Source organism: Martes martes (assembly GCF_963455335.1).
Source record: "Martes martes genome assembly, chromosome: X".
Taxonomy (NCBI): domain Eukaryota; kingdom Metazoa; phylum Chordata; class Mammalia; order Carnivora; family Mustelidae; genus Martes; species Martes martes.
In genome coordinates, this window is record NC_137897.1 from 44243053 (window position 1) to 44263060 (window position 20008).

General features: G+C 37.3%; 1 protein-coding gene across 2 annotated transcripts in view; it reads right to left on the reverse strand.

Annotated features, from left to right (window-relative positions):
• Positions 1-20008, reverse strand: part of FAM120C (family with sequence similarity 120 member C) — a gene marked incomplete at its 5' end in the record, with an annotated part of 110631 nt that overhangs the window by 73905 nt on the left and 16718 nt on the right. For both annotated transcript variants that reach the window (XM_080795211.1, XM_080795213.1), the window contains 3 exons: positions 7638-7766; positions 12584-12666; positions 14358-14604. In XM_080795211.1, the coding sequence (XP_080651337.1) occupies positions 7638-7766; positions 12584-12666; positions 14358-14604 (459 nt within the window). The remainder of the gene's footprint in view (positions 1-7637; positions 7767-12583; positions 12667-14357; positions 14605-20008) is intronic.

Below are 20008 nucleotides of genomic sequence, written 5' to 3' on the forward strand. Positions count from 1 at the left end.
GAAAGAATTATGAAAGAAGATGTTAGGAAAGGCACTTGGAAAAATAATGATTTGAATATCAAAAGAAATTAAGCCCTTTGGGAAAATAAAGCCCAAGTACACTTTTTTAAATGAAAAACAACCCTTTTTCTAATTATGCTAGGAAGTCAGATGTAAAGTAATGGATGCTAGATTATGCTACCACATAACTAGTTAGGAAAACTTATGTTCCCAAAAAGAAGTGCTGATTTCATGCTTTATTTGCTTAAAAAAAAAATCTACAGAGAGAGTTCCATTCCAGATAAGATGGAGTAAACACACTACCTTATTCCCACTGGAAGGTTGTTATAAAACCTAGGAGCAACTATTTGAAGACTCTGAAAAGTAAACAGTGGCAGGAGGACTGGGGAAGAAGACCAGAATTCAAAGTATCACAGAATCAAGTGTGAGTTTAGCATTTCTTTTTCTTGCAGTATCCCTTGGTGTGGACAGACTGCAGCCTAACACCTGGAAGCATACACTGATGTGGACAGAGAGCGCCAGGGGAAACCCAAGTTTAGTTCTGGCTTGAAGAATGGGAAAGGGGTTCTTGAAAACTCAAGAAAGTATACGGAAAGACCCCAATTTTTTTTCTTTTCCTTTTTTCTGTTTTCATGTGTATCAGCCTGAAACAAACTTAATGTGGCAGCATGGCAACCTTCCTCTCCAATCAGAGAAGCAGCAGTCTCAGTAGGCTAAGGTGAGCCTTTGATGCTTTTCCTCTCTTTCTACCCTTCTGCTGGTTAGCCCCAGATACTGAGAAAGGGTGGAACCATATGAACCAGAAGTACTGAAGAGATAATAGAGAGGGAGCAACAGAATGGGTGGATCTGACACTAAACAGCAGACAACAGACTCTGAGAACTGAAGAAATAAACAACCAATCAAGTCCCAGACTGGATACTGAGTGGGTAGCATACACATGGGACTAAGCCAAATAAGTTTGCAAACTTTGAAAATTGCATTGACAATGATACCACTGACCACAGAAGGACGGTAAGAACCTGTGGTCTGAACCTAAATGGGTCAATTGCCTCCTAAAACAAAACTATAAACATTCCCTATTATACTGAAACAAGACCAAGAATCTCAATGCCGAGATGACAAACATGCTGGAATTACCTGACAAAGATGTCAATGCAGCTTTATAAAAGTGCTTGAAAGTAAGGCAAACATCTGAAACAAAAAAGAAAGATGGAAAGTCTCTGCAAAAAAAGATCATATGTAAAGAAGAACCAAATGGAAATTTTAGAACATAACAATTCATAACCAAATTCATAACCAAAATTAAAAAAAACCTCACTGGATGGGCTCTATAGCCAGGAAAGAGTCAATGAAATTGATGATAAATCAAAAGAAATTATCCAGTGTGAAAATCAGTGACAAAAATAAAATTTTATTGAAAAATATAGAGGCTCAAGGATACACAGGAATACCAAAAGTTCTAACATTGGTGTCATTATACTCATGGAAGGAAAGGAAAACATGGAACAAGAAAACTATCTGAAAAAAAAAATAGCTGAAAACTTCTCAAATTTACTAAAAGACATACTTAGATATTCAAGAAGCTTAGAAAACTCTGAACAGCATAAATTCAAAGAAATCTCTCCAAGAAATCACTGGCAAATTCTACCAATTAAAGAGGAAAAACCAATTCTACACAATCTCTCCCCCCAAAAAGAGAAGAACACTTGTCAACTCATTTGAGTCCAGCATTACCCTGATACACCAAACCAGACAAAGACAGCACAAAAAAACTCCCTATAGACCAATATTCCTCAAGAAAATAAATGCAAAAATGTTCAATAAAGTACTAGTAATTCAAATCCAATAATATAAGAAAGGAAGTATACCTTCACCACATTCTGGGAATGCAAAGAAGGTTCAATATTCAAAAATCTATGGACTAAAGAAGAAAAAGCACATGAGCTTATCAGTAGATAAAATACATTTGACAAAACAGACCATCCTTTAATGATAAGTACTCTTAGTAAAAGAGGAAAATAACTTCCTCACCCTGATAATGTACATCTACAAAACCTATAGCTAATATAAAACTTAATTCTGACTGAATGCTCTTCCCAAAGATTGAGAACATGAGAAAAAGATATAGCCTCTCTTATCACTCCTATTCACCATTGTTTGGAAATCCTAGATGGTGCAGTAAGAAAAAAAAAAAGGCAAAGAGACTAGAGAAGAAATAAAACTGTCCTTATTCACAGACAACTGATCATCTACACAGAAATACCAAGAAATCTACTAAAAAACTTCTTGTGAGTTTAGGAAAGTTACAGGATACAAGGTCAACACACACAAAAAAATCATATTTTAATACAGTAGCAATGAACAATTAGAAATTGAAATTAAAAAAAAATAGGTGCCTTAATTATAAAATACTTAAATAACTGTTAAAAAATGTATGGGGCTTGTCCTAGCCTCAGCAATCAGAAAACAAAAAGAAATAAAAGGCATCTGAATTGCAAAGAAGAAGTCAAACTCTCGCTCTTTGCAGATGACATGATCCTCTATGTGGAAAACCCCAAAGACTCCACCCCAATATTGCTAGAACTCATACAGGAATTCAGCAAAGTGGCAGGATATAAAATCAATGCACAGAAATCAGTTGCACTTCTATACACCAATAATGAAGCAGAAGAGAAAAATAAGGAGTCACAATTGCACCCAAAATGCCTAGGAATAAACCTAACCAAAGAGGCAAAGTATCTGTACTCATAAAACTATAGAATAATCATGAAAGAAACTGAGGAAGACACAAAGAAGTGGAAAAACATTCTATGCTCGTAGACTGGAAGAACATATGTTGTTAAAACGTCTATGCCACCTAGAGCAATCTACAGATTCAGGTCAATCCCTATCAAAATACCATCAACCTTTTTCACAGAACTGGAACAAATAATCCTAAAATTTGTACGGAATCAGAAAAGACCCCAAATAGCCGAAGGAATGTTGAAAAAGAAAACCAAAGCTGGTGGCACCACAATTCCAGACTTCAAGCTGTATTACAAAGCTATAATCATCAAGACAGCATGGTACTGGCACAAAAACAGACACATAGATCAATGGAACAGAACAGAGAACCCAAGAATGGACGCTCCACTCTATGGCCAACTAATCTTTGATAAAGCAGGAAAGAATATCAATGGGAAAATTCTCTTTCACAAATGGTGTTGGGAAAACTAGAGAGCAACATACAAAAGAATGAAACTCGAGCACTTTTCACACCATATACAAAAATAAATTCAAAATGGATGAAAGACCTCAATGTGAGACAGAATCCATCAAAATCCTATAGTAGAACATAGGTAGCAACTCTTTGACCTCAGCCACAGCAATATCTTGCTGGACATGTCTCCAAAGGCAAGGGAAACAAAGGCAAAAATGAACTATTGGGACTTCATCAAGATCAAAAGCTTTTGCACAGCAAGGAAACAGTCAACAAAACCAAAAGACAACTGACAGAATGGGAGAAGATACTTGCAAATGACATATCAGATAAAAGGCTAGTGTACAAAATCTATAAAGAACTTATCAAACTCAACACCCAAAGAACAAATAATCCAATCAAGAAATGGGCAGAAGACATGAACAGACATTTCTGCAAAGAAGACCTCCAAATGGCCAACACACACATGAAAAAGTGCTCAATATCACTCAGCATCAGGGAAATACAAATCAAAACCACAATGAGATACCACCGCACATCAGTCAGAATAGCTAAAATTAACAAATCAGGAAACAACAGATGTTGGGGAGGATGCAGAGAAAGAGGAACCCTCCTACACTGTTGGTGGGAATGCAAGCTGGTGCAGCCACTCTTGGTGCAGCCACTCTGGAAAACAGTATGAAGGTTCCTCAAAAAGTTGAAAATAGAGCTACCCTATGACGCAGCCATCGCAATACTGGGTATTTACTCCAAAGATACAAATGTAGTGATCTGAAGGGGCACTTGCATCCCAATGTTTATAGCAGCGATGTCCACAATAGCCAAACTGTGGAAAGAGCCCAGATGTCCACTGACAGATAAATGGATGAAGAAGATATGGTGTATATATCTATGATGGAATATTATACAGCCACCAAAACAGAAATCTTGCCATTTGCTACGATGTGGATGGAACTAGAGAGTCTGATGCTAAGCGAAATAAGTTAATCAGAGAAATACAATTATCATATAATCTTACTGACTATGTGGAATTTAAGAACAGAGGATCATAGGGGAAGAGAGGAAAAAATGAAACAAGATGAAACCAGACAGGGAGACAAATCATAAGAGGCTCTTAATCTTAGGAAACAAACTGTGGGTTGCTGGAGGGGAGAGGGTGGAGGATAAGGTAACAGGGTGATGGACACTGGGGAGGGTTATGTGTTGTAATGAGCACTGAGTATTATATAAGACTGATGAATTACAGACTATAAGACTGATGAATCACAGACCTGTATCCCTGAAACAAGTAATACATTTTATGTTAATTAATTAAATTTAAAGAATAATAATAAAAAAGAAAAAAATGTATGGGACTTGTATGATGAAAACTATATAATGCTGATGAAAAAAATCAAATATGAACTAAATGAATGGAGAGAGATAATTGTATTACTGGATCTGAAAACTCAAATTCATCTATCCGGCTGACCCTTGAACAACACAGGTTTGAGCTGTGTGGGTCACTTATATGTGATTTTTTTTTGATAAATACAATACAGTACTTTAAATGCATTTTCTCTTCCTTATAATTTTCTTAATAACCTTTTTTTTTCTCCAGCTTACTTTATCCTAAGAATACAGTATATAGTACATTTAACATACAAAATATGGGTTGACAGTTTATGTCATCAGTAATGCATCCAAGCAACAATAGGCTATTAGCAGCTATGTTTGGGGGGAATTAAAAATTATACATGGATTTTTTAAAAAGATTTTATGTATTTGTCAAATAGAGAGCAGAAGCACGGAGAGCTGCAGGCAGAATAGGCAGAGCAGGCAGAGGGAGAAGGAGCCTTCCTACTGAGCAAGGAGCCTGATGTGGGACTCGATCCCAGGACCCTGGGATCATGACCTGAGCCAAAGGCAGATCCTTAACTGACTGAGACACCCAGGCGTCCCTATACATGGATTTTTTTACTGCATGGGGGGGGGGGTCAGTCTCCCTAACCCCCATGTTATTAAAGGGTCAATTGTATATTTAATACAAGGAATTCCCATTAAAATCCCAGCAGGATTATTTTTATGGCTACGGAAAAGATTATTCTAAAATGATTATGGAGAGAGAAAGGAATTAGAATAGACAAAATGATTTTGAAAAAGATAAAGAAAATTGGAAGGATCACTACCTAATTTTGACTTACCATAAAGATACAGTGTTCAAGACAGTCTTATTTGCAAAGAGATAGATACATGGGTCAACTCAACAGAACAGTGTTCAGAAATAGACCCACACAAACAGCAATTCAATGGAGAAAAGACAGTCTTTTCAACGAACTGCTGAAACAACTGAACATCCATACGCAAAATGTAAACAAAAACACCTGACACGTTATACAAAATGAACTCAAAATGGATGATTTGTTCTAAATGTAAAATGTAAAAGTATATCATTTTTACAAGAAAACAGGACAACATTAGCATGCCTGCAGTTAGGCAAAGGATTTTTATAGATGACACCAAAAGCATGATCCGTAACAGATGAAAATTTAAAACTTTTCCTTTGCAAAACACACTGTTAAGGGGCGCCTGGGTGGCTGAGTGGGTTAAAGCCTCTGCCTTCGGCTCACGTCATGATCCCAAGATCCTGGGATCGAGCCCCGCATCGGGCTCTCTGCTCAGCTGGGAGCCTGCTTCCTCCTCTCTCTCTGCCTGCTGCTCTGCCTACTTGTGATCTCTCTGTCAAATAAATAAATTAATTAAATCTTTAAAAAAAAAAGACACTGTTAAGAGAATGTAAAAATAAACTATGGGCTGGGAGAAAATATTTGCAAACCAGATACCTGACAAAGGACTTTAAGCAAGAATATACAAAGAACTCTCAAAAATCGACAGTGAGTAAATAAACAACTCATGTAAAAATGGACAAAAGACTGTTGAAGAATATTCACCAATAAGGGTTGATGAATGGCAAATACACACAAGAAAAAAGTGTTCATCATTACTCATTTGAGAAATGCAAATTAAAATTATGGAGAACTACCATTATACCCCTTTTAGAATGGCTGTAAAAAAATACTGACAGTAACAAGAGCTAGGGAGGAATGGAAGAGCCATACTGGAAAATGGTTTGGCAGGGGCTTATAAAGTTATAGTTAAAGATGTACCTACCATACGACCCCGAAATCTCACTCCTAGGCATTCACACCAAGGAAATGAAAACTTTTGTTCATAAGAAAAGGCCCAGTACACAAATGTTTATAGCAACTCTATTCAAACCACAAAAAAATGGGAACAACTCAAATATCTTCCAGGGGTGAATAAATAAACATATTATGGTATAGCCATACAATGTATACTACTTGGTAATAAAAAGGAATAAATTATTGATAGATGTAATATGTAACAATTTAGAAGATTCCTGAAGGCATTATGTTGAAAGAAAAATGTTGTTCTTTTTTTTAAGATTTTTATTTATTTATTTATTTGACACAGAGAGAGAGAGATCACAAGTAGGCAGAAAGGCAGGCAGAGAGAGAGGAGGAAGCAGGCTCCCCATGGAGCAGAGAGCCCGAAGCGGGGCTCGATCCCAGGACCCTGGGATCATGACCTGAGCCGAAGGCAGAGGCTTTAACCCACTGAGCCACCCAGGCGCCCCGAAAAATGTTATTCTTAAAAGATTACATACTGTATGATTTCATTCATATGTTATTCTCTAAAAGATATAACTGTAGTGACAGAGAACAGACTGGTAGTTTGCAGGAGGTAGTGATGTTTCGGTGTGATTACAAAGGGACAGCATGAGAGATTTCTGGGGTGGTTTAATCTACACATGTGCTAAAAATTCACAGAACTATATACACACATATATAAATGTTGGTTTTACTTTATGTTAATTTTAAAAATAAACTGAAAAACCCATAGTACAAGTATAAATTAAATTATTAGAAATAAAACTAACTTATTTTCCTAACTTTAAATTTTATCTCACAAGACAAATTCCCAGTAGAGCCCATATTTCATTATTAACAATGATGTATTGATTTTTGTTTTATGTGGACCTTGTAGTCTTTTTCATTATCCATTAACCTCTACTAAGCAAAAACTTCTTTAAAGTATATACTGAAACGAACAGAAGAGAAGAAGCACATATTCTAGAGTGATAATTACAGCAAGTTGTTTGTGAGCAATGAGATTTTAAGTGGCTTTATTTTCTAAATTTTCCCGAATGAGCTTATATAACATTGATAATTAGTGGGGAAAAGCTAAAGAACCCTTTCAGCCCAGGCCTAGTACTGTTTTCAAAGGAAACTTTAGGGCTCTGGTCTGTAAGCACGGAGAAGACAAGCAGCTACAAGGAGAGAAGGTAGGTAGCACAGAGGAAGAAAAATCAGATCTGCTGGTGGTACTAGTGAAGGTAAGAAAACTGGTGACTCTTAAGTAGAAGCCAACTTACCTGAGACTGTTTGAAAACATCCTTCCCAACCACATCCAGGTTTGAGGGGTCTTTGATGGAACTAACATACTCAGAAACAGCCTTGATCACCACATCACAGGGAGGAAGCACCAGCTGATGAGCTCGCACCTAGAAGAGATAAGATACGCAAGGTACACTGACTGACATCAGTGATGGATCACTAAGACAAAGAGTGAGGTAGGGGGCGCCTAGGTGGCTCAGTGGGTTAAAGCCTCTGCCTTCGGCTCAGGTCATGATCCCGGGGTCCTGGGATCGAGCCCCACATCAGGCTCTCTGCTCCATGGGGAGCCTGCTTCCTCCTCTCTCTCTCTGCCTGCCTCTCTGCCTACTTGTGATCTCTGTCTGTCAAATAAATAAATAAAATCTTTAAAAAAAAAAGAGTGACGTAGGCCTAAGACAGAGAATTCAAATTCAGTAAATGTACTGATAGATAGTTAAAATCTTTTCTTTGAAAATATTTTCCCCTGTAATTCTCAGTATACAACACTTGGAAAAGATCAAACAGTATAAAGAAAGATAACATCGTATCATTTATAATCCTACTATGGAGAGAGCCACTAGTTGATGACACTGTCATAATTCATCAGTTTTCTTTCATAATACCATTTGGCTGCTTCAATATTTTGCTATTAAAGGTAAGGTTTTAATTTGTAGACCAGGTTCGGATCCCGATTTGAACTAACCAAAAAAAGCCTTTTTGGGACAATCAGGAAGATCTTAAAATGGACTAGATATTAAAATGATACCAAGAAATTATCATTAATTTTGTTAAAAGTAATAATGGCATTGTGCTCACGCATGAAAATGCCCTCATGTTTTAGAGATGCATATCGTAGAATGTGCGAGTAAAATGACTTGAGGTCCAGAATTTATTTTATAATACATTAGCAACAGAAACAAACAAACAAACAAACAAAAAAAAACCAGCAAGTGTGGCTACATCTTGATAACTGTTGGAGCTAGAAGATGTTACAATAGTGACTGCCTATGCTATTATTTTCTCTATTTTTATGATGCTCGAAAATTTTTTAAATACAGGGTTTTTTTAATGCCATGATAAAAATGTAGGTATGATTTGTTGTTCACTTTCCAGTTATATAATTACAAGCTTCCTAAAATTATAATTAGTCAAAGAGTATAAACTTCTTAAAGACTTTTTATATAAAATTGTTTGGGCAAAAGGCTGTACCACTGATTCCTTCAACAAGTGTTTACTGCCTATTGTGTACTAACTAGGTACTGTCACAGGCACCAAGAATAAAGCAGTGAACAAGACGGAAAGATCGCTATCCCCATGGAAGCTTAAATTGCAGTGTAGGCATGTCAGGATAGGGTGAGGGGAGTCAAACAGAATAAACAAGTAAAATGCATACTGTGCTAGATGTAGATAAGTGCTATGGAGAAAATCTAAGCAGAGGATGGTCTTGGGAATTCAAGTGTGTGCGTGCATGTGCACAAGCACATAATATTAAATAAGATGGTCAGGAAAGGCCTCACTGAGAGAATGACATTTGAGAAAACCTCTTAAGAGTGAGGCACAAAGCTATGTGGGAGGGAAAAGCATCCCAAGTAGAGGGAATAATAAGTACAAAGGTTCTACAAACAAAAGAAAAGAAGAGATGACATCATAACTGTAACAGAGGCCAGTCAGTACAGGACTTTGTAGGCCATGGTCACAATTGAGTGAGTGACATGAAGAGCCACTGGAGGATTTTGAATACAGAAGTAACGTGATCTGAATCAGTTTTTAACCTTCACTCTTGCTGTTGTACTGAGAATAGGTTTTGGGGAGGGAAGAGTGCAAACAGAAGACCAATAGTCAATAAGATGTTCTAATAATCCAAGCAAGAAATAATGGTGGCTTGACCAGTGTAGTAGCAATGAAAATGGTGAGACGTGGACATATATTGGAGGGAGAACTGATGGTATTTGTTGGCAGAGGAAATACAGGGTGTGAGAAAGAGAGCAAGAAGTCAAGGATGACCTATGGTTTTTAGCCTGAGCAATTAGAAGGATGAGACTGCCATTAATAAAAATGGGGAAGGCTCTGGGAGGAACACATTTAGGGGAAAGATCACAAGTTTCCACTTAGATAAACTTCCTTAAGATGGTTAGTAGGCTGTTAGATATTATAATCTGGAGTTCAAGAGGGATGTCAACACTAGAGATACAGATTTAGGAGTCATCAATGGATTGGTGATACTTAAAGTCATGAGATTGGATGCTATTAATCACTAAGGCAAAATGTGTAGGGAGAACTGAGAGAAGGGACCAAGGACAGAATTCAGGGACACTCCAAACATAAGAAGTAGAAAAGAAGACAAAGAAGCAACAAAGGAAACAGTAGCAGCAGCCAGTGAAGCAGAAGGGAAACTAGAAGAGAGTGGTGTCCTTAAAGCCAAGTGAAGAACATGTTCTAAGGAAGAGGGAGTAAGCAATTGGGTCAAATGCCACTAACTGGTCAAGTAAGATGAAAACTGAGAACTGGCCATTAGATTTATTAACATCAAGGATTATGAACATCTGGACCTCGTCAAGAACAATTTAAAACAGACTGCGGAAAGAATAGGGAAAATGGATAATAAACAGTTCAAGTGTAGATGATTCTCTAAAGGGTTTTGCTATAAAGGAAGGAAGAAATGTGGGCCATAGAGAAAAGGAAAGATGGAACAATAGCTTGGATGGAGGGAGTAAGGTCAAGAACAGGATTTGCTTTATTTTTTTTAAGATGGATGCATGGTTATAAGTCTGATGGGAAAAATCCAGTGAAGAGAGAAAAACTGATGATGCAGGAGAAAGAAGTAAGAATTGCAAAAGTGATGCTCTTCGGTTAGCAAGAGGGAATGTGATTTGGCATGTCAGTAGAGGGGTTGGCCTTAGACGGGAACATGGACAGGTCATCCACAGTTAACACAAGGCAAGCAGAACATGCGGGCACATAGATGCATGTAGGTGAGAAGATGAAAGGCTAGGAGCCGGTGAAGTGCTGTTTCAAATGCCTCCATTTCCTCAGTGAAATGGGAAGCTAGCTCATGAGCTGACAGTGAGCAAGGAGGAAGGAGTATCAGCGGCTTGAGGAGAGAGGGAAAGGTATGAACTAGCAGAGTGAAAGAATTAGAGAAAAGTTATATATTCACCAACTTACACTACCACCAGAAATGTATGGGAGTATCAGTTTCAACATAGCCTCGACAGGAGTGGACAGACTCGTTTTTCAGTATCTGCCAAACTCTTAGGTTAAAAAAAATCATTTGATTTACATGTGTGATCACTAGGGAGATTTAACACCTATATAGCCATACTATTGGCCACTATATTTCTTCTTTTGTGAACTGTCCACTTCAGTCTTTCGCTCATTATCTCATTTACTGGGGTATTAGTATTTTACTTCATAGGTTTATATGAAGCCTTAAGATATTAAGGGTATTGTCTTCAAGAGATGGTGCTGGGAAAACTGGACAGGTACATGAAGAAGAAAGAAACTTGTCCATTCTCTTACACCATACACAAAAAGAAACTCAAAATGGATTAAAGACTTAAATGTGAGACCTGAAACCATAAAAATCCTTGAAGAGGGCACAGGCAGTAATCTGTATAACAACATTGTTCTAGACATGACTCCTGAGGCAAGGGAAACAAAAGGAAAAATAAACTATTGGGACTACAAAATGAAAAGCTTCTGTGCAGTAAAGGAAACAATCAACAGAATGAAAAGGCAACCTATAACTGAATGGAAGAAGATATTTGCAAATGACATATATAAGGGGTTTATATCTAAAATATAGAATGAACCGATATAACTCAACGCCCCAAAAGACAAATAATCCAATTTAAAAATGGGCAGAAGACATGAACAGAGATTTCTCCAAAGAAGACATGAAGATGGCCAACAGACACATGAAAAGATGCTCAATATCACTTATCATCAGGGAACTGCAAATCAAAACTAACAATGAGTATCACCTCACACCTGTCAGAATGGCTGAAATCAAAAACACAATAAACAACAGGTGTTGGTGAAGATGTGGAGAAAAAGGAACCCTCCTGCACTGTTGGTGGGAATGCAAAGTGGTGCTGGCACTGTGGAAAACAGTACAGAGTTTTCTCAAAAAGTTAAAAACAGAACTGCCTTACAATCCAGTAATGGCACTACTGGGTATTACACAAAGAACATGAAAACACTAATTGAAAACTATATATGTACTCCTATGTTTATTGCAGTACTATTTACAATAGCCATATTATGGAAGCAGCCCAAGTGTCCATCAATAGATAAATGGATAAAGAAGATGTGGTAAGTATGTATGTGTGTGTGTATGTGTGTGGGTGTTATGTGTGTGTGTGTGTATATATATACATACATATATATATGTGTGTATGTATATATATATATATATATTCAGCCATAAAAAGGAATGAAATCTTGCCATTTGCAATGACATGGATGGAGCTACAGAGTATACTGCTAAGTGAAATAAATCAGTCAGAGAAAGACAAATACCATATGATTTCCCTCATGTGGAATTTAAGTAAGAAAAAAATGAACAAAGCAAAAGAAAAAAAAAGAGAGAGAGAGAGACAAATCAAGAAACAGACTCTTAACTGTAGAGAACTGATGGTTACCAGAGACAGGGATGGGTGTGGAGAGGGATTAAATAGGTGATGGTGACTAAGGAGTGCACTTGTCTTGGTGAGTGCTTGATGTGTGGAATTATTGAATCACTATACTGTATACCTCAAAGTAATATAATACTGTGTGTTAACTATAGTGGAAAAAGATATTAAGGGTACTGATCATAATTATAATTTCTGTATTTGAAATATTTTAAGCCTAATGAAAGGTAATTATTCTATCAAAACTCCAATGCAAACAACCTGATATCCCCTAAGCATGGATGTATAGGCAGGAAATGGGGGCACTTTACCTTAAGTGATGCAAGGGGATGCTCTGGTCCCAAGAGGCTCCAGTGAAAAGCAGCCAGGTCCTCATCTGGAAGAATGTGGTTACCTATAAAGTACATTTGTGATTTATTGACTGTGCAAATGTTTTCATAGAACCTCCAGGCCATGAAAGGGCTTCTGGGGAAGAAAATAATCAAATAATTCACAGAGGTGTAGATTCTCAATGTAATATCTATAGTATCTATGTGTTGATTACTTACTATGTATCACATGCATTATATGTTTTATTATTGTAATAACCATGCCTAAGAGTATTATCATCCCCATTTTACAGATTAGGAAACTGAGGTTCAGACAAGTTTGGTGACATAGCCCGAAGTAGCTTGGTTAATAAGTGCCCCCACCAGGATAAGAAGCAAGCTCCAAAGCCCATGCTATTATCTATCATCTAGTCATTCTGCCTTTTATAATAGCAGCCACAATTACTGACTGCCTACTAAGTGCTGGGCATTTTATACGTCTCATTTCATTTAATTCTGTCAATAACACAATGAGGTATACTATTCCATTTCACAGATGAAGAAATTGAAACCAGGGAGGTGTGACTTCAGTGATTTGTCACAGGCCTAATTCTATGACTTGTGCTGACTCCATTAGATGTGCCAAACTCAAATCCTTTGGGATCATAAGCAGAGGTTACACCTGAGACAATATATTAACCTTCATGCTGTCAGTACTTAGAAAGCCACCTGAAAACATAATCAGCTCTCGGGGTGCTTGGGTGGCTCAGGTGGTTAAGTGTCCAACTCTTGGTTTCAGATCAGGTCATGATCTCAGGATCCTGGGACTGAGCCCCATATCAGGCTCTGCATTCTGCAGAAGTCTGCTTTAAGATTCTCTCTCCCTCTCCCGCTGCCCCTCTCCCACCTGCATTTTTTCTCTCTCTCTCAAATAAATAGATAAATCTTTAAAAAAAAAACATAGCCAACTCTCTGGAGTTTACTTTTTTTAAAAAAGATCTTATTTATTTATTTGACAGACAGAGATCACAGGTAGGCAGAGAGGCAGGCAGAGAGAGAGGAGAAGCAGGCTCCCTGCTGAGCAGAGAGCCCAATGTGGGGCTCGATCCCAGGACCCTGGGATCATGACCTGAGCTGAAGGCAGAGGCTTTAACCCACTGAGCCACCCAGGCTCCCCTGGAGTTTACTTTTAAATGCATCTTTAAAAGATAAATTGATGGATGGCTAGAATGGACAGATACATGATAAAGGAAGTATAGGAAAATGTTAATGGCAGAATATAGGTGGTAAATACAGGATATATAGGATTTTCACTACCAAATTCTTTCAATTTTGCTGTGTGTTTGGAAATTCTTATAATACAATGTTAGCACAAGAGAAAAAGAAAAACATATACAACAATTTGTGTTCTTCATCTAAATTGAGACAGCAGGAAAGAAATGCTAATGCTCTGAATAGGGAACCAAAGCTATCTGGGGCTAGTAAAACATTTGGCCCAAGACAGTACTCTGTATAAAATGTTATGGAATGTAACAAAAAAAGTTTTACAAAAATCAAAATAATTTTCTAGGATGTCCTATAGTAAATTCATAAGACAAACATGCTGAGTTTCTAGTAAGAAGCCCAAAAGCCTGCTGGGTTTTCCCCAGTACAGTGTTTAGCATGTGGACTTTAAAAAGATAAATTCAATTATGATAGGCTAAATTGCTGGTCTTCATGTCTTAACATTGGAACAGGAAACTTCACCAGTCACTGGAGCCTGTTCTTGGATACCTACCTAGCAGTGCAGCAAATATGGGAAAATTCATTCGCTTCAAGCCCAGCTGCTTGGCTACCTCCTGCATCAGGAACTGATTGGTAGTGAGATTCTTCCCATTCCAGCTCAGCTTCAGAGCATGGGAACTGTAGTAAGAAGGAATATTGTAGAGAGCATACTCGGAATCATGGGCAAGAAGGCCATGGAAGCCATTTTCCCTGAAAAAAGCCACCACTTCCAAATGGTGGTCTTCAAGGCTCTGAAAGACCTAGGAGGGAAGAAGAGAGGAACATGTCATGTAACAGAAACTGACTATATTTGGTTAGAGTCCAGAAAGTTAGTAACAAAATTTTGTAGTTGAAATTTAAGATCACTCTTAAGATCTAAGATCACGGCTGAACACAATACTCAACAACAACAAAAGTCTCTCCCAGATTCAAACTTGATTATTCCTACTATAAACAAAGATAGTATTATCTATGTTTTCATTGGGATGCCCAGTACTTTCATGAAACTGTGGTGTGAGGCATTTCAAGAGAATACTGAAATTAACATGGTATATATTACTTGTTTCTGCTGTACACAGTAACAGAAGAAATCTTTGTTAGAAAGATAATAAAGCTGTTATTTATTGATCATCACCTTCTATATGCCACATATACCTTACCTACATTATCTCACTGTCAGAACAACCAAGAATAAGGTAGGTATGGATGAAAAAACTTACATGTAGAAATAGACACAGACAGGTTAAATTAACATAGTTAGAATCTGATTCTAAGTTCACCTAACTCTTTTTTTTTAAAATCTAACACCTTTCAAAAAAATCCTTGCTTGTGGGTACCTGGGTGGCCCAGTTGGTTAAGCCTCTGACTCTTGGTTTTGGCTCAGGTCATGATCTCATGGATGGTGAGACAGAGCCCCAGGTTGGGCTCCATGCTCAGCAGGGAGTCTGCTTGAAAAGTCTCGCCCTGTGCCCCTCCCCCAACTCACCGGGGTTGGGGGGGTGCTGCACTGTCTCTCTAAAATAAATAAATAAATCTTTAAAAAAAATCCTTGCTTGCTTTCTTAGGAACATCTTAGACCACGGAGCACTTCCAGCACGTAGAAGTCAGAAACGTCACCCCATTTTGGAAATGGGAAAACTAAGTCTATGAGAGGTTGGCTGCCCCTAAAGTTGCATAATGAATGAAAGTACACAGGATTCAAACCCAGGCTGTTCTGAACCCGGAATGCACTTATTTCTACCATACCAGGCTTCTTCCTAGAGAACATTATTTTTCATGTAACAGAGGCAGACCCTTAAATGCCCTTCTGGTGTATGCCTCTATCCCTGCACTTAGAACATACTGAGATAATCTGCATACTGGTTATACCTTGCTAACTTCCTTGACTGCAGAGACTTAATTTATCTCTTTATTCCTGATTCCAACATAAAACCTGGAGCATAACAATATGAATAATAATGGTTAACAGGTACTGAATACATACTATGTGCTAAGCAGCATTCCAAGTACTCTGCATTGATTAACTCATTTAATATTCAATCTTATAAGGCCATATCTATTATTATCATCCCCATTTTTACATTGCTATTCCTAAGGTCGCATGGCCAGAAGGAACAAAGCCTGGATTTTGGCTCTCAAACCTATGGACCTAAATATTTTTGCTGAACTCAACTAACCTATTTTATTTTCACTTAAATTACAAAATAATGGTAGTTTTCTGCAGCCTGACTGGAGTTTCAATGCATTAAGCTTCTGCTAGGCTATGGGAAGACTAGTCACAGCAGATAGTCATGTCACACATTAAGTCCACAAGGGGAGGGTCACTAATAAGCAGATAGCACACAACGTGTGTACATGTTTGTTTTCCAAGCAAAGGAACCAAAAATCCTTACTTTGTGCTGCAACATATTTACACCTAGAATTATGATGAACTCCAATTGAGTCAGAGTAGGAGTACAGTTTATGCTGTCCACTGGTGCTAGTTTGTTCCAGCATACCTCTCATACAAGTCACTCACTGAGCATTCATCTGTACCAGGAGTAGTGCTAAGTACGGTACCTTCCAACTCTTCATCACAATCAGACCAAGTAGGTGTTACAAGTCCCATCTTACAGATGAGGAAACTGAGGCTCCGTGGCCTTGCTCAGGGCCACGGAGCATTCCAAATGTCCATCGACAGAAAAAATGGTTAAACAAAATATGGTATAACCATACAAGGGAATATTATTTAGCTATAAAAAGGAATGAAGTACTGATTCATGCTACAACATCAATGAACTTAAAAACAATATCGAGTGCAAGAAGCCAGACAAAAAGGCCACATATTATATGATTCCTTTTATATGAATTTTCCAGAATAGAAAAATCCACTGAGAGGGAAAAATACATTAGTGGTTTCTAGGGACTGGGGGAAAAGGGAAATGAAGAATGACTGCTAGAAGGTACTGAGTTTCCTTTCGGGGTGTTAAAAATGTTCTGGAATTAGACAGTGATCATAGCTGCACAACTCTGTGACTACAACTTATACACCTTAAAAATGGTAAATTTTGGGGTGCCTGAGTGTCTCAGTCGGTTGAGTGGCAGACTCTCGATTTCAGCTCAGGTCATGACCTCAGGATCCTGGGATCAAGCTCTGCATGCAGTGGAAGTCTGCTTAAGGATTCTTTCTCTCCCTCTACCCCTCCTCCCACCCAACTGTGCATTCTCTCTAAGTAAATCTTTTTTAAAAATGGTAAATTTTATGGTCTTATGTGAATTATATTCCAATTATTAAAAAGTAGAACTAGAATTCAAATTCAGCTCTGTCTACAAAGCCCATGCTCCCTAAATCTCACTTTTAAAACGTATGGAAAATTTTAAACACACAAAGGTAAAGGAAATACCATAACGAATCTCTATGATACCATTATCCTGTTTCAACCACTATCAATGTTAAGTCATTGTTTCATCTACTAGGCAGCCCTTTTGTTCTGGCATTTTTATTTTTTTCAAAGATTTTATTTATTTGTCAGAGAGAGAGAGAGAGTGAGCGAGCACAGGTAGACAGAGTGGCAGGCAGAGGGAGAAGCAGGCTCCCTGCCGAGCAAGCAGCCCAACGTGGGACTCGATCCCAGGCTGCTGGGATCATGACCTGAGCCGAAGGCAGCCGCCCAACCAACTGAGCCACCCAGGCATCCCTGTTCTGGCATCTTTAAATGCACTTTTTAAGTCATGACTAAAAAAACCACATAAAATTCACCATCTGAACCATTTTTAAGTGTATAGTTCAATAGTGTTAGATTTAATAACACTGTTGTGAAACACATCTCCAAAACTTTTTAATCTTGCAGATCTGAAACTCTATACCCATTAAACAACTCCCCATTTTCACCTCTCCCCCAGCTCCTGGCAACCACCCTTCCACTTTCTATGAATTTGACTACTTTAGATACCTCATATAAGTGGAAGCATACAGTATTTGTCTTTTTATGACTGACTTTTTTCACTCAACATAATGTTCTTCAAATTCATTCAAAGTGTAGTATGTGACAGGCTTTCTTTTTAAGGCTGAATAATATTCCATTCTATGTACACACCACAATTTCTTCCTCTGTTAATCAATGGACTTATGGGTTACTTCCACTTCTTGGCTATTATGACTAACACTGCTGTAAACATAGATGTGAAAAATATCTCTTCAAAATCCTGTTTTCAGGGGTGCCTGGGTGGCTCAGTGATTAAGCATCTGCCTTCAGCTCAGGTCATGATTCTGGGGTCCTGGGATCGAGCCCCACATGGGGCTCCCTGCTCAGCGGGAAGCCTGCTTCTCCCTCCCCCACTCCTCCTGCTTGTGTTCCCTCTCTCACTGTCTCTCTCGCCATCAAATAAATAAATAAATAAATAAATCTTTAAAAAACAAAACAAAATCCTGTTTTCACTTCTTTTGGGTAAATACTCAGAAGTGGAATTGCTGAATCACATAGTAGTTTTTTAATTTTTAAAAAGAACTTCCATGTTGTTTTCCATAGAGGTTGCTTGATTTTATATTCCCATCAACAATGCATAAGGTTCTAACCTCTCCACAACCTCACCAAAACTTCTTTTCCTTTCTTTTTTATAGTAGCAATCCTAATGAGTATGAGGTGATATCTCATTTTCATTTTGCATTTCTCTGATAGTTAATGATGCTGAACATCTTTTCGTATGATTGTTGGTCATTTCTGGCATATTTTCAAGCAAATTCCAGATATCAAACCACCTATAAATACTTCTTTCTTTATCTGTAACAGATGAAGAGTTAAAAAAGAACAAACAAAACTATCATTTCACCAAAATTAACAAGTTTTTTAATATCTTAATATCCAGTTCCTACTCTATTTTCCAAGATTACCTTAAAAATGTCTTTTGACAGCTGGTTTGTTCAAATCAGGATCCCAATAAGGTCCACATGCTGCGTTTGGTTGATATGGCTTCTAAGTATCTTAATTTATAACAGTTGCCCCTGCCTTTATTAAATGCCATTTACCTGTTGCAAAAACCCTAACTCACTTTTTAAATTACAAAGATAATATGGATTATTCTACAGATGGTGTTGAGATAACTGGACATTTGTTTGAGAACAATAAGAGATCCATTCCTCACATTTTAACTAGGATAACCATAAAAATAATAGAAGATTTCATGGTGATTTTTAAAAATATAATTTCACAGTGAGGAAAATTTATGTATAAGAGAAAACCCAGTAAGAGCAAAGAGGAAGATCAAACCTCTTGACTAAATAAAAATAAAACATTTCTGTATGGGAAAAGCCAAAGTAAGTAAACTCAAAAGACAACTGACAAACTGCAAAAAAACCTGCAACTCATAGTATAGAGGGTTAATTTCTCTAATAGAAAAGAAAAAACCAAACAACACAAGAAAACAGTTCACACACAAAAAACGAAAAAACAAATTGACTGTAAGCATATAAGAAGATTATCAAATTCACTTGTGATAAGAAGGGAAAATTAAAACAATACTGAAAGACGATATTTCAACTATAACATTACCAAATATTATACTGGTAAGGGAAACAGGCACACACAAATATTGAAGGTAGGCATGTAAATGGTATAATCTCTATGGAGAAAAATTTGGCAAGATCTGTCAAAATTACAAATGCACATATCCTTTGACCCAGTAATTTTGCTTCTATGGATTGATCTTTTAGATATGTAAAGTACTTGGAACAACACAAGTGCTTAGGTATAGGCAAGAGCACTGCAACTGTACAAGTATTCATTATAGTATTATTATAATAGCTGAAAACTGGGAAAAATCTAACTGCCCATCAATAAGAGACTAGTTATATAAGTTATTACATATACATACAACGGAATAGGGTGGAACCATAAAATATAAGCACAAAACTTTTATGTATGCACATGGAAAAATCATGATGATATAGTAAACAGAAAAGCAAAATACAAATTATGTATAGTACACTACTATTTTTTGAAATGTATATTTATGGTGTGTGTAGCAAGTAGTTTTAAGTATTTGCTCTCATAGGCATAATAACTCTGGAATAATACACAACTAACTGCTTATATTGGTCAACGCTGGAGAAAAGAATCTAATGACAATGGACAGGGGTGAAAGGGAGATTTTATCAAATATCCTTTTGTACCTTTTGAATTTTTATAA